Raw genomic sequence first — 12,313 nt, 5'->3', positions numbered from 1 at the left:
TAGACGCCTCTCCAATGAAGACAAGCAAGTCGCACAAGCCCAAGTCAAGCCTGCTACCCAAGATAAACATAAACGCTGGCGCCCTCCTTCAAAGGACACCCTTTTTGTCAAATGCGTTGTGAACATTGTGGAATTCACCGGCCAATAACGACGGGTCCGTCAGTCCTATGCATCTCACCAGGTTCTTGAGCAGGGTTGACAGCTCCTTGGTCAGGGTGGAGAACTTGACGAAAGCTGTTCCCAGGTCAGGGTTTTCTTGGCTGATGAAGTTGCTGCCAAACTTATCCAGAGCCTGGGCATAGTTCTCCTCATTCTGGACGTGGTCTAGTGGAGACAGAGGGAGAAAACCAGGGTTAGCATTCGGTTCAACAACAAGGGTGGTGGTGCTAGGCTCTAACGTCCCCTAATTCCCTTTATAGAGCACAACTTTTGATCAGGGCCCATAATGCTCTGGTCAAACGTAGTGCACTGCATAGGGAATAGGGTGCCATTTGGGAAACACCCACGGAGTGGTGATCCTGGTCAAGCATGGAAAGGTTGACATTGGCCATCTGGTTACAAATGCAACAGCTCCGCGTGCCGTCGAATCACTTTTGCCATTTAAATCAGACTGTCAGACTGTCAGGATTAACATGTAGGGGTGAATCATGTTAACTGGGTGTAGGTGAATGGGTTGCAGAGGAGCATTGGTAGACTGCCATTTCATTAGGAAAAATGTATTGATGCATGACGCAATGGGGTCAGACTCCCATTCGTCGTTTTAGGAGTACAGCTCCATCAGGGTCTGTGTTTCTCAGGGCCTTGTGTGTGCAAGTCTGCTTTTCCCATCATTGCTGCTTTCCCCATCATTCAAACAGTAGCACCAATCTGTACTTATCATTAAGGCACAAGGCAGAAACCGAGCATCTGGACAGTGACTGGGTTTGAACTGTATCCAGTCTCCGACAGGAGACCTGAGAGAGAGGTCAGGTGAGAAGAGGTCCAGAAACCCCCTATTCAAGGCCCTAACAACCTACAAATGAACTGACTGTGGATAGAAGCTTGACACTCTGAAATATTGAGATTCATAAGAGGGCATAATTACTCACCCAGACCAGTCTATTTATAGATAATAGCTTTTCAATGTCTTTCACAAGCACATCCTTCCTCAAAATCCTCTCTGGGATTGGAACCGGTAACCCTCTGGTTAACGAGCCTAGAAAACTGAGGGAGAGCTTTCTCTCACCTTGGCCTGAGCTGTAGATCGCCTTGACCGATTTCTTCACCTTCTGCAGCGCAGTCCTGTCCTGATCCAAAGCCTGTGAACACATAACGAGCGAGAGAGAGGGTTGTTAAGGACTTATAGTAGCATCACAGACTGGACTTTTGTAACCAAAAGAGAACAACATTGATATACTGTAAATGTTAGTAATTTCTGAGTATGAGGCTAACGCACTGAACCCCTATGAGCTATTTACAGTGCTTGCATAAAAACGGGCATAACAACGTAACAAATGCTAAAAAAGCACCAGTTGACCTAAATATGGCATTCAAAATGTCCAACGGAATTCCAAACGGTTAGATTCAGTAGCATCATTAGGACGGTACTGCCCGAGGTGGAGCAGCTGGGTCTTACAATCCATCTCTTCTCCACTCTTCTGTGTTTCACAAGGGAAACCCCCAAAAAAGCTCTGCTGTACCTTGAGTAATGAAGTTTCTAGCACTCATTTACATATTTCCTTGATTATGATCTGTACTAGCGCAGTGATTGAATCAAAGGCAGATGTTTGTTTACAGCCGGGCGGCCATGTTGTGTTTAGYGCTGCCTGGCCTGTGCTGCGTCCCAAGTGGCGTCCCAAGTGGCACCCCATTCCCTTCATAGTGCACAACTTTGACCGGACTCCTATGGGCCCTGGTCAAATGTAGTGCACTATACAGTATAGGAAATAGGGCGCCATTCGGGAGGCAGCCTGCGATACCGACCTCCAGATCCTCTCACCGCACAGAGCGTGCAATTAAGAGAACGCTGATGTCATGCTTTTATCGCCGCTGAGGGCAAAGCTACTCTGAAACTGTTCTCGGCTCACAGCACTACTAACGCCTACATGGAAATGTGTTTGTTATCAAAATCTCTGAGAAGAATTATGTGCAGAATCTCCGTGAGGAGCGAATGTTGAGTGAATTGTGTTTTTCGATGCAGGAGTTTCTGTATCATTCGCCATAGAGCCAGATTAATTGACTGGGAGGTTGGATCTGCTAAAACAAATGCTCAGTTTAATAGGATTTGATAGCATCACAAACAGTACTTTCACACGACACACACACACACACACACACACACACACACACACACACACACACACACACACACACACACACACACACACAGATCATCAATGAAAGCGCTTACGGTATTCTATCCTTCAGATTCCAAATGTTTCATTTTCACATACTGTACATGTGGATTTTCAATTATTCCTGATCCACAGTAAATTAAGGTATATTTATGCTTTCCTCTTTCTCTGAGGTAAAAAACGATCCATATTTCACTCATTAAAACGGAAACTCACAGAACCATTAGATTGCCACATTCACTTATGGAGAAGATAAACACCAACATAAATACCCTACTTTAGGACCGGAGGGAAGGCACGCTACAACGTTGGTGGAGCTCATTAAATTTCATGCATTTTAATTAAGCCCGGCCTCAGTTGGCTCCCGGACAGTTTAACGTGGCTCTTCCCCAATTACGGCTACAGCAGTGCATGGCCCTGGGGCCCTCTCTCCCAGGGCACTGTGCTTTGATCTCTCTCTCTAACACAGGAGCCCGACCTGGCGCAAGTGCATATACCATTGCCTACATACAAATACTCACCTACAGTAAGTGATCTTAACGTTCAGTGTGGTCCTATCTAGACTAGAATGTAAAATGAGTGTGTGATGTGTACGCACGAAGAAGGAAACMTTGTAGAGAGTGATATTGGTACAATCAACACCTCTTTCATAAAACTGAGCATATACTATCCAACACATTTCTTTGGCTCTCGCAGTACTCCATTGTCTACAATCTAGCAAACAACCTGTTTATCCCTAAGTCTCTCTTCCTCTTAGAGAAATACTCAATCATAATAATACTGCAGACCAAGGACACCGACAAGGTCAGAGACACCATGGTGGACCCCCTGACACCCTAATCCATGAATGATTATTCAGTGAGGCAGTAGAGTGAGATGACTTCTCCGGAAGGAGAACAAAGGCAAGGCGGGCAGCAGCAGGCAGACTGCCTCTCTAATGAGAGAGAGAGAGAGAGAAGAGAGAAAAGAGAGAGAGAGAGAGAGAGAGAGAGAGAGAGAGAGAGAGAGAGAGAGAGAGAGAGAGAGAGAGAGAGAGAGAGAGAGAGAGAGAGAGAGAGAGAGAGAGAGAGAGAGAGAGAGAGAGAGAGAGAGAGAAGAGAGAGAGAGAGAGAGAGAGAGAGAGAGAGAGAGAGAGAGAGGAGAGAGAGAAGAGAGAGAGAGGAGAGAGGAGAGAGAGAGAGAGAGAAGACATAGAACAGAAGACAGAGAGACAGAGAGAGCGAGGAGCAGCTGGCACCCCTGCCAAAGTTCACCCATAATCCTCTCTGTGTCTGCTTTGTCCTAATTAAATATTCCGCTTTGATATGAACATGATTTTACATTAATACGGAACATGCTACGTCGACTTGACGTTACAGGGGCAGGGATGTCGGATGATGTGTGTGTTGGGTACCCAGGGTCCTTGCGACTGCAGGATTAGGGTTTTTAGAGGCATTTGTCCTAAAGCACCAGCATCAGTTTTCCCACAGAGTGAACCACAGTGTACATTGATGCCATTTATAATTGACGATGAAGCGACATACAGTATGTGTCGGCCGTATGGATTTCAGTTACGACTGAACAAGGTCAATCATTAGTGACATTACTGCCATTCAAAATAGCTAGGCCTACATATTCATCACAGCAGTACAGACTTTGAGATGCTTTCAGGACAATTCACGACCGATATCCACACATTCTCATTCCACATTTGTAGGTTTGCTGTAAAATATGCGAGCAAGTGTCAAAGAGGAGAAACGCTAGATGTGTAGGAGGGAAGTAGATTTGGCTTTTAGCATTCAGCTCAGTCTCCAAGGGACAAAATAGTTAAATGGAACACAGCTCACTTGGCACAGAGTTCTCTGCACCCCCTGGCAACCAGTAAGAATGCATCTCAACTCTTGCAAGAATGCCTCACAAAGCCTGCAAACTATTCAATATAGTCAATGCTTTGTTCTGATCGACCAACGGCCAATGTTAAGCTCTGACACAGCCTAGTGTGATTGGTGAGTGTGTGGGCCAATGAGTGCAGATCTAGATCTGAATACTCAACTCAAAACAAGAGTTGGAGGATCGAGATGTATTATACCTCATTTTCTAAAAGGGATCCTACAGCAGCTCAATGTACATGTTCCTGTGCAGATTCCCCTGTGAAACGCCTATGACCATGAAAGCCCGTTTTGTGCTGCAGTGAAATCCCACAAGTCAGTGTCAGCGTGCTGTTAAAGCGCCAGTATGACCTCGCAGGGACAAGAACCCAACCCAAAGAGGTCAAGGACCCAGCAGGGAGAGGTCAGAGGTGAAGGACACTGGTCACTGGTCACTGTGGTTGAGCGTGATGGGACACGGAAGGGTAGATATGCTGCAGCTCCAACACTTCCTGGAGTTCCTGCCTTATCCTCCCAGTGCAGAGCAGACCTGGCATTTCCCCTCCAGCCCTCCTTCCACAGGAAACAGGAAGCAGCAGGCCTGCCTGTCACTGAGCAGCCACCATGTCCTGRTCTGGTCTCTCTCTTAGTTATGACCAATGTTCCCTCTAAGTGGCGCACATGAGCAGGCGTGCAGCTCCCCCGGGACTGCTGCGCAGAAGAAATATCAGCCTGCACAGAGAAGCACGAGATTGAACTTCACTCAACTTTCTGGAGTTTTCCCCTTTAGTTAACGCTATCAACGTTTMCCTTTACTGTGGGAATTGTGATCGAACCAATGCAATATTAGCCACTTTCAATGCAACATACCGGAGAAAATACAAACTATGCAAGATTTTCTGTTSTAGGCAGAAGGCATCGGAGTAGGATTCTATTGCATTGACACTCACGACTCAGCCCGTACTCGACACAGACCGGTGCGGCATAACCAACCAGAGCTTCAGTAGGCCTTTATGCAAATAGACCRTTRCCATATAKGGATATGTGCCATTCACTTTGAACTGGACTGTGTTTACAACATGAGCGGTCGTGAGGAGATACACTTGTTTTGAGATCAAAGCGAGAGCTGCATGTAGACACGTGTGCACATTTTGTTCATATCCTTTGCTARTTAGTGAGTTATTAGCCCAATTAAAAATAATTTGTAGTCAGCAATGTGGGAGTGATTGCTTCCTACAAGAGCACAAAACGTGTACATTTCTAGACATCTTTGAAAAGTGAGTCAGGTAAAGAGTATTTTTTGGTCTAAGAGGGGCAGTGTTGTATTTTGAGACATGCTTGAATAAGCTAAGCAGCAAATAGGTGGAGAGTATGGGAATAATAATGGTATGGGAATAATAATGCATTTTATTTTGTAAAGTGGTTACTGTTACGGAGTCTAGTTGATAGGTAATCGACTAGCTGGACTGTTCCCCAGACTCCACGCGTAGGCATTTGTACAATGCTTAACAAGGCTATTGAACTTAACATTGGTGTCTGTCTTTRTTCCTTAATCCGACATATCATACTGWAACATGGTATCAGAAGTGGCTCGGAAAACACACGTTTGTTATTTTTGTAGCTAAGTACAGTATAGGCGCAGTTACGTTCCAGTATGCAAAAACACACGCCGATTACCGACTCAACACACACTGATGCAACTCGTTGTAGCTGCTAGCTAGCGCAGTCACTACCTACCCTCCATGACTGAAGGCAACAGAAATCTCCTTATTCCAATTGCTATGGCAGCGAACATCCGCCACCAAATCACATGGTTCTCACAGGACTGGAATACTAATTGGACAATTCAGGGATGAATCGAGGACTATGCGCTGGCGACCTCCACTGAGAAACCCAACGAGGTACAAGCGCAACTCTGAGGAGTTTAATGGGCAGCGAATTGCAGGCATATCTACCGCACAATCTACACCTCACGCACGAACAACAGTGTGATGCAAAGGCTATATTGGATGCATGGAGATACTTCAAACCCGCCAGAAACGTCATTTACAGCGGTTCGTTTTTCGGAAGCTGCAAACAGGAAGAGGTGAGTCAGTACACAACTTTGTAACCCGTTTGAAGAGAAATCCCCACTTGTGAATACGGGATTAGAAGATGAACTGATTCGTGACAAAATAGTACTGTGAATTGCAAATGAGAATACGCGCCGCCTACTGAGAGAGAGAGGCTTAACATTATAACTGCCATCGAAATGTGCCGCACTGCTGAAGTCACTACATGAGATAGAGAGCAATGGAAACGGAAACCCTACGCTCCACGTTGATACTGTTCACGCTGTTGCTAGGCAGACATTCAGACAAAACCAATCGAGGCAGAGTAATTCACCACCAACGGTGAACACAGAGAGCCCCGTAGCATGTAAATACTGTGGGAATACACACACACGTGGCAAAGACACTGCCCTCCTACGGAAAACCATGCAGAGCTTGTGAACTAAAATACTTTGCAAAAGTGTGCTCCAAAAGCAAAAGAAGGGTGAGTGAGGGCAAGATTCACTGTGTTGATGATGTTACTCAATGTTCAGAGCTGAACAGTGAAAATACATTTACATGCATGAATCCATTGGCTGTACACTCAAGAGGGAAGAAATGTTTGGACACATCGATTACACAACAAGCAACAACAATGTCAACTGGATTCGGGTGCTACATGCAACGTAATAGCTACAAAGACAAAATCAATCTGGCACCTGACACACATCTATTGCCCGATACTAGACTAAAGCGTTACTCAGAGAAAACAATGAGCTCTAGGCACCTTTGAACCGAATGTGTTTATCGGGGACGACACACAGCTGGAGTTTGAGATTGTGGAAAACCAGTCAAAATCCTCTCCTCTCAGGCTCTACATGCGAACCCTGGACTATGCATTCACTGACAAAGACCGCACATTGTGGATCAATGTCGCAAGCATGACCCCTTCCAAAGAACAACTACTCAGCAGATGACGATGTATTCAACATGCCCGTGAATCAGTGCCTGGGAGGTACACTTGACATGTGCTGCCTCGCAATGTGCCCATTGCAATAAAGTGGCTGTGAAGGCCCAGCTGGACAAGTATGAGGCCGATGGCCACAGACATCTGTGACCTGAACTCAACTGACGGATCAGCAATATGGTCATAGTGAAAAAACCAGAGAAGCGAGGTTCTCGCATAACCCAGCATCTGAACCAAGCACTGAAACGATCCACTACAATCATGCACACTAGAGGATGCCTCTTATAAGCTTCCCAAGGCCAGGATTTTCACCTTGGTGGATGCCGAGATGCATTCCTTCAATGCAAGCTGGACGAAAAAAGCAGCTCTCATGACCTACCTTCTGACCCCCTGGGGTCGGAAACGCTGGCTCAAGCTCCGTTGGTGTCTCAGTGGAGCCTGAGACCGTATACAAAGCAAGCACACGATTACTGGCTGGCTCCAAGGGCATTGAGACCATCGCCGATGATATCCTGATCGTAGGCTGTGGTGAAACAGACGAAGAAAGCCAAACGCGACCACGATGTGAAGCTCCTGGCACTGATGAAGGCTGCCGATCAGTTAAGCTTCGTCTTGGCCTAAGAAGCTGCAAGTTCAAGTGAACGCTCCACTTCCATGGCCACATTCTCTCGGCAAAAGGCCTGAAGCCGGACCCAGACAAGGTCAAGCGATCCTCATATGCCAAACCCGTCTGATGCAAAAGGAGTAACAGCGTCTTCATCGGCTTTGCAAACTATCTTGCAAAGTTCATCCACACCATCAGCATTCTGAGCCTCTGCCCGGTTCTGGACAAAGAACACACATGGCACTGGCTACCAAGCACGAGGCCGCAGTGCATAAGATGAAATCTCTGGCTTCATCCATCCAGGTTGCGCTACTACGACGTCAACGCAAGCCTGTCACAATCAAGACGACCTAGCAAAGGGACTTGGATGCTGCTATTTCAGAAGGCCAGCCCGTGCGTGCCTCGAGAGCGCTACCTCCACACCGACACCAAATTACTATTGCACAATATATGAAAGAGTGCCTCAGCATCGCTTCTTTCCTCCAGCGATTTCTCATTCACTACATTATTATGGCAGAGCTGGTCACCCCTCGGAAAACTGACCACAAACCTCTGCTATGCCTATATTTGAAACCTCTCCTCAATCGCCCCAAGAGGAGCTTCAAAGTTGCTCCGATACTCTGAAGCAACACTACAGCCTGAAGGTCATTTACAAGCCACAGACCTTGAGAGTACATTCACGACACACTGATGCAGGCAACAGGCACAATTGACAGGTTAAGCACGTTTTTTGCCTATCACGCAGCAGTCCACGTTGTTCGCTACAGGCGAAGGAACAACAATAGTGTTCAACATGATGGTCAATCAGCCACTACGTTAAACTCACAGATCACACACTAGCAGTCAGAATCAGCATCGACCAACATATGACTATAGGACCTAGCACGTAACACTACTCCATAAGCCATGGCTCTCGCAGGTTGGCCATATCTGAAAAGAGATACACTTTCACAGTGAGAGAATACTTGGACCTCATTCCAAGAGATAGATCAGTGTGTGTCAATTAGTGACATTATCCAAAATGCTCTATGTCCTAAAAGCATTGCATTACCCGCAAACACTCCAGTACACGTTGGAGTGACGACATGTCTATCGTCAGGCCTACTTATCGTGCAACATGTCATAAGAGCAAACATTGATAAAATCAAATACTGTTGTCATTGCAACCTTGACCACATGAACACATCACGCGTCATGAACAGCAAAAGGAAAATCCATCGAATTCACCAACTGCCCAACAGTGGCCTGCAAATCATCTAAGCATGACTTATTCACCACAGACACTAAAGGATCATATCTTACTATCGTACATTAACTCTATGCTGGGTTGGAAATTGGGAAACGTGCTCCCGAGCTTGTCTCAGACGTACCAGTCATAAGCGCTGCAAAGCGCAGTATTTGCAAGGCGAAGCGAGACAGCCGTGACAGAGTAATCAACAGACAATGCCGCACAATTCACTGCACATTCAAGCGTATTCGCCTCAAACGGATGTAAACACTGACCTCCTCTCATACACAAAGCAAAATGCCAAGACAGACATCAGCCAAACAAAGTGCAAAAAACCTGTTAAGCATCCTTTGCGCGACAGCAACGACCCACGAAACGACATTAACAGTGAGAGAACACACCACCACACCGAAAACATGGACAGGCCCCCGCACCAACGCCTTCTGTCCAGACGTCTGAAGACTACCTATCCCGTAGCTAAACACTAACTTGAGCCCTCCTCATGGTTGGCGTCACGGAACACACAATACGCGACACAGAAAGCAGCTCGCTAAGTGTTTCTACGACACGACTGCTCGGAACCTACCAGAGCTGGATGGGTGAAACTTAAAGAAGAAACCGCTGCCGGGAGACCACACAGACTTTGGAGCTGGCACATGCCTACAGAGAGTTGCCACCACGTTCTTACCCGGTGGATGTTGTGCTCCCTCTACTTCGTCGCAATCGGGTGGATCTGCGCGCTAGCAGAGCACGACAAACCATGGAACATGCCATACCACTCACAATAGAATGAGCCGGATCACAGCCAAGGCCTAGGGTATAAGGGGTGCCAGAATTGAACATGAGCCAAACTGAAGGTGAAGCTTCTACCCCACCAAACTCTCCAGCTCGTGGCCCTAACTCCACCCCTGTCAGAGCAATACTTAATCACGTGTGGGTCGGCTGGCAACACACCACGGACAGGCTACCTGTAAGCAAAGAACTTAACTTGTTGTCTGTTAATTTTTAAAAAAAAGAAAAAATTAAAAATTTAACACAAAGAAAAAAAAGAAAGAAATGACAAGCAATTTAAAAAAGAAAATGTCATGCTTTTCAATTATGACCTACTGAAGAAACTCAAAAGTTAGTATGCACGTTATGTTTCACCTTCTATTGAAAAGAGAGAATGTATACGGTAGTCTAATTGATAGGTAATCGACTATCTGGGATCCCCAGACTCCACGCCTAGTATTGTTACAATGCTTAACCAGCTATTAACTTAACATTTGGTCTGTCTATTCTTTATTCCCTTAATCCCATCAATCTCAATAAACTAAGATACTGCATAAAAAAAACACGACAACATGTTCAGTCACCTTCATGCTAAGACAATGCAATAATCAGGTGAATGTCACAAGCCCTGTGATTTCTTTATAACGTCTCATGGCATGAAGCTACATTGAACACCACGCACACTATTGGTTCTGCGATCCTGTAGGAATTGTATGATAGAATAACATAGAACAGCATATTCCCTATGTCAAATTATGGAGTATTTTTTTCTATTATTTTAATGGTAGGTCCACTCTGGTAGGCCTATTATTATATCAAATTAGCCACATGTAGACTACTTGCCACTGTTAAAAACGTAACTTTAACTGTAACTTACACCCTCAGTTTCACAGTAAACATACGCCGAAGTTGCACATATTTTACAACATTCAAGCTGTCTCAGCAAACAGAAATTTTCTCAGTCCGAAAAAAAGGGAACATTGGTTTTAACACCATGGTATTTCACTGACAACTTAAAAAACATGTTTTCTTTGAGAGAAAAAAAAAAACTTTCTTTCTGTTAATTACTGTGAAATTTGTGGACGACAAATTTATCTCAGTTCATAAATTGTCTCCCTTTAACCTCAACTACCTCCTTTCCCAGATCCAAGATCATGTCACATGTGCACAGACAGTAGTGCAATTGCCATGGTGATGGGATTGAGCTGCCTCGCACATCAGTCTCAACATTCTTCATTCCGTATTCTGGGAAGTTTCTCTAGTCTAACCACTGTCTGTCTGTCTGTCTGTCTGTCTGTCTGTCTGTCGTCTTCTGTCTGTCTGTCCTGTCTGTCTGTCTGTCTGTCTGTCTGTCTGTCTGTCTGTCTGTCTGTCATCAGTCTGTCAGTCAGTCTGTCAGCTGTCCATCGCAGTCATGCATCGTCTGTCAGTCAGTCAGCCAGTCAGCCGTGAGAATCAGATCTGCCAGTGTACTGTTCTCTTTCTCAGACCCAGTGATCGGGTCATGACAAACTGCTTGGCCGGCAGGTTGGGCCAGTCGCTGGTTGGCATCCCTTAGCTACCAGGTGAAAAATCTGTCAATTTGCCCTTGAGCAAGSCACTTAACCCTAATTGCTCCTGTAAGTCGCTCTGGATATGAGCATCTGCTAATTGGCTTCAAGGTGGCGGCCCAACACTGTACTTTACAAATGATTTGCCACTTGTCTCACAAGAAGCTTCAATTATTATGTATGCTGATGACTGAACACTCCAGACATCAGCACCTACAGCCAGCGTGAGTTCACTGAGACTCTTACCAAGGAGTTACCGTCAGTGTCAGAATGGGTAATTAASAACAAACGGGTCTTAAATACATCTAAAACCAAAAGCATTTTATTCGGTTCAGAGCCTTCTCTTAGACCTAAACCTCAACTGGAGCCGTGCATAAAGGGTGTGACCGTTGATCAAGTTGAAGAAGCTGAACTCCCAGGAGTAACATTGGACGGTCAGTTATCATGTTCAAGATGGGGAGAGGTATGTCTGTTCTAAAAAGATGTTCTGCGTTTTGGACACAAAGATCAACTATACTAGGCTTTGATCTCATCCCATCTTGGTTACTGTCCGGTGATGCGGTCAGGTGCAGCAAAGAAAAACCCAGCAAAGCTGCAGCTGGCTCAAAACAAAGCAGCACACCTTGCCYTTAACTGCACACACAGAACTAACATCAACAACATGGATGACAGTCTTTCATGGTTGAGGGTTGAGGGGAAATTGAACACTTATTTTTAAGAAACACTTGTGTGTTGAAAATGTCTCACCACTTGTGTAACCTTTAAATGAAATCCCAATGTTCTCGAACTTGGAATTTCATTYAAAGTCATAATTGTCATATATGGYAGAGCACCCAGCTATTAAAGCRAGATAGTGCACCTGTTACCCATGCCACAACACTTGTATAATCTATTTGCATTCACTTCAAACAGACATACATTCCACACCAGACACGCCACTATGGGTATCTTCATGGTACACAAACCAAAAACAGATTTAATGC

At 45.4% G+C, this 12,313-nt stretch overlaps 1 protein-coding gene across 11 annotated transcripts in view; it reads right to left on the bottom strand.

Moving 5' to 3' along the window:
* The window catches only part of asap1b (ArfGAP with SH3 domain, ankyrin repeat and PH domain 1b), a 219,849-nt gene that overhangs the window by 48,879 nt on the left and 158,657 nt on the right, over positions 1-12,313 (bottom strand). For 3 of the 11 annotated variants that reach the window (XM_070435406.1, XM_070435415.1, XM_070435416.1), the window contains 2 exons: positions 1,226-1,298; positions 179-324 (listed from right to left, as the gene is read on the bottom strand). The exons of the other annotated variants lie outside the window; for them this stretch is intronic. In XM_070435406.1, coding sequence (XP_070291507.1) covers positions 179-324; positions 1,226-1,298 — 219 coding nt within the window. The remainder of the gene's footprint in view (positions 1-178; positions 325-1,225; positions 1,299-12,313) is intronic. 11 annotated transcript variants of the gene reach the window in all.

Source organism: Salvelinus sp. IW2-2015, linkage group LG27 (genome assembly GCF_002910315.2).
Source record: "Salvelinus sp. IW2-2015 linkage group LG27, ASM291031v2, whole genome shotgun sequence".
Lineage (NCBI taxonomy): Eukaryota > Metazoa > Chordata > Actinopteri > Salmoniformes > Salmonidae > Salvelinus > Salvelinus sp. IW2-2015.
This window is presented reverse-complemented; position numbering and strand designations above follow the sequence as displayed.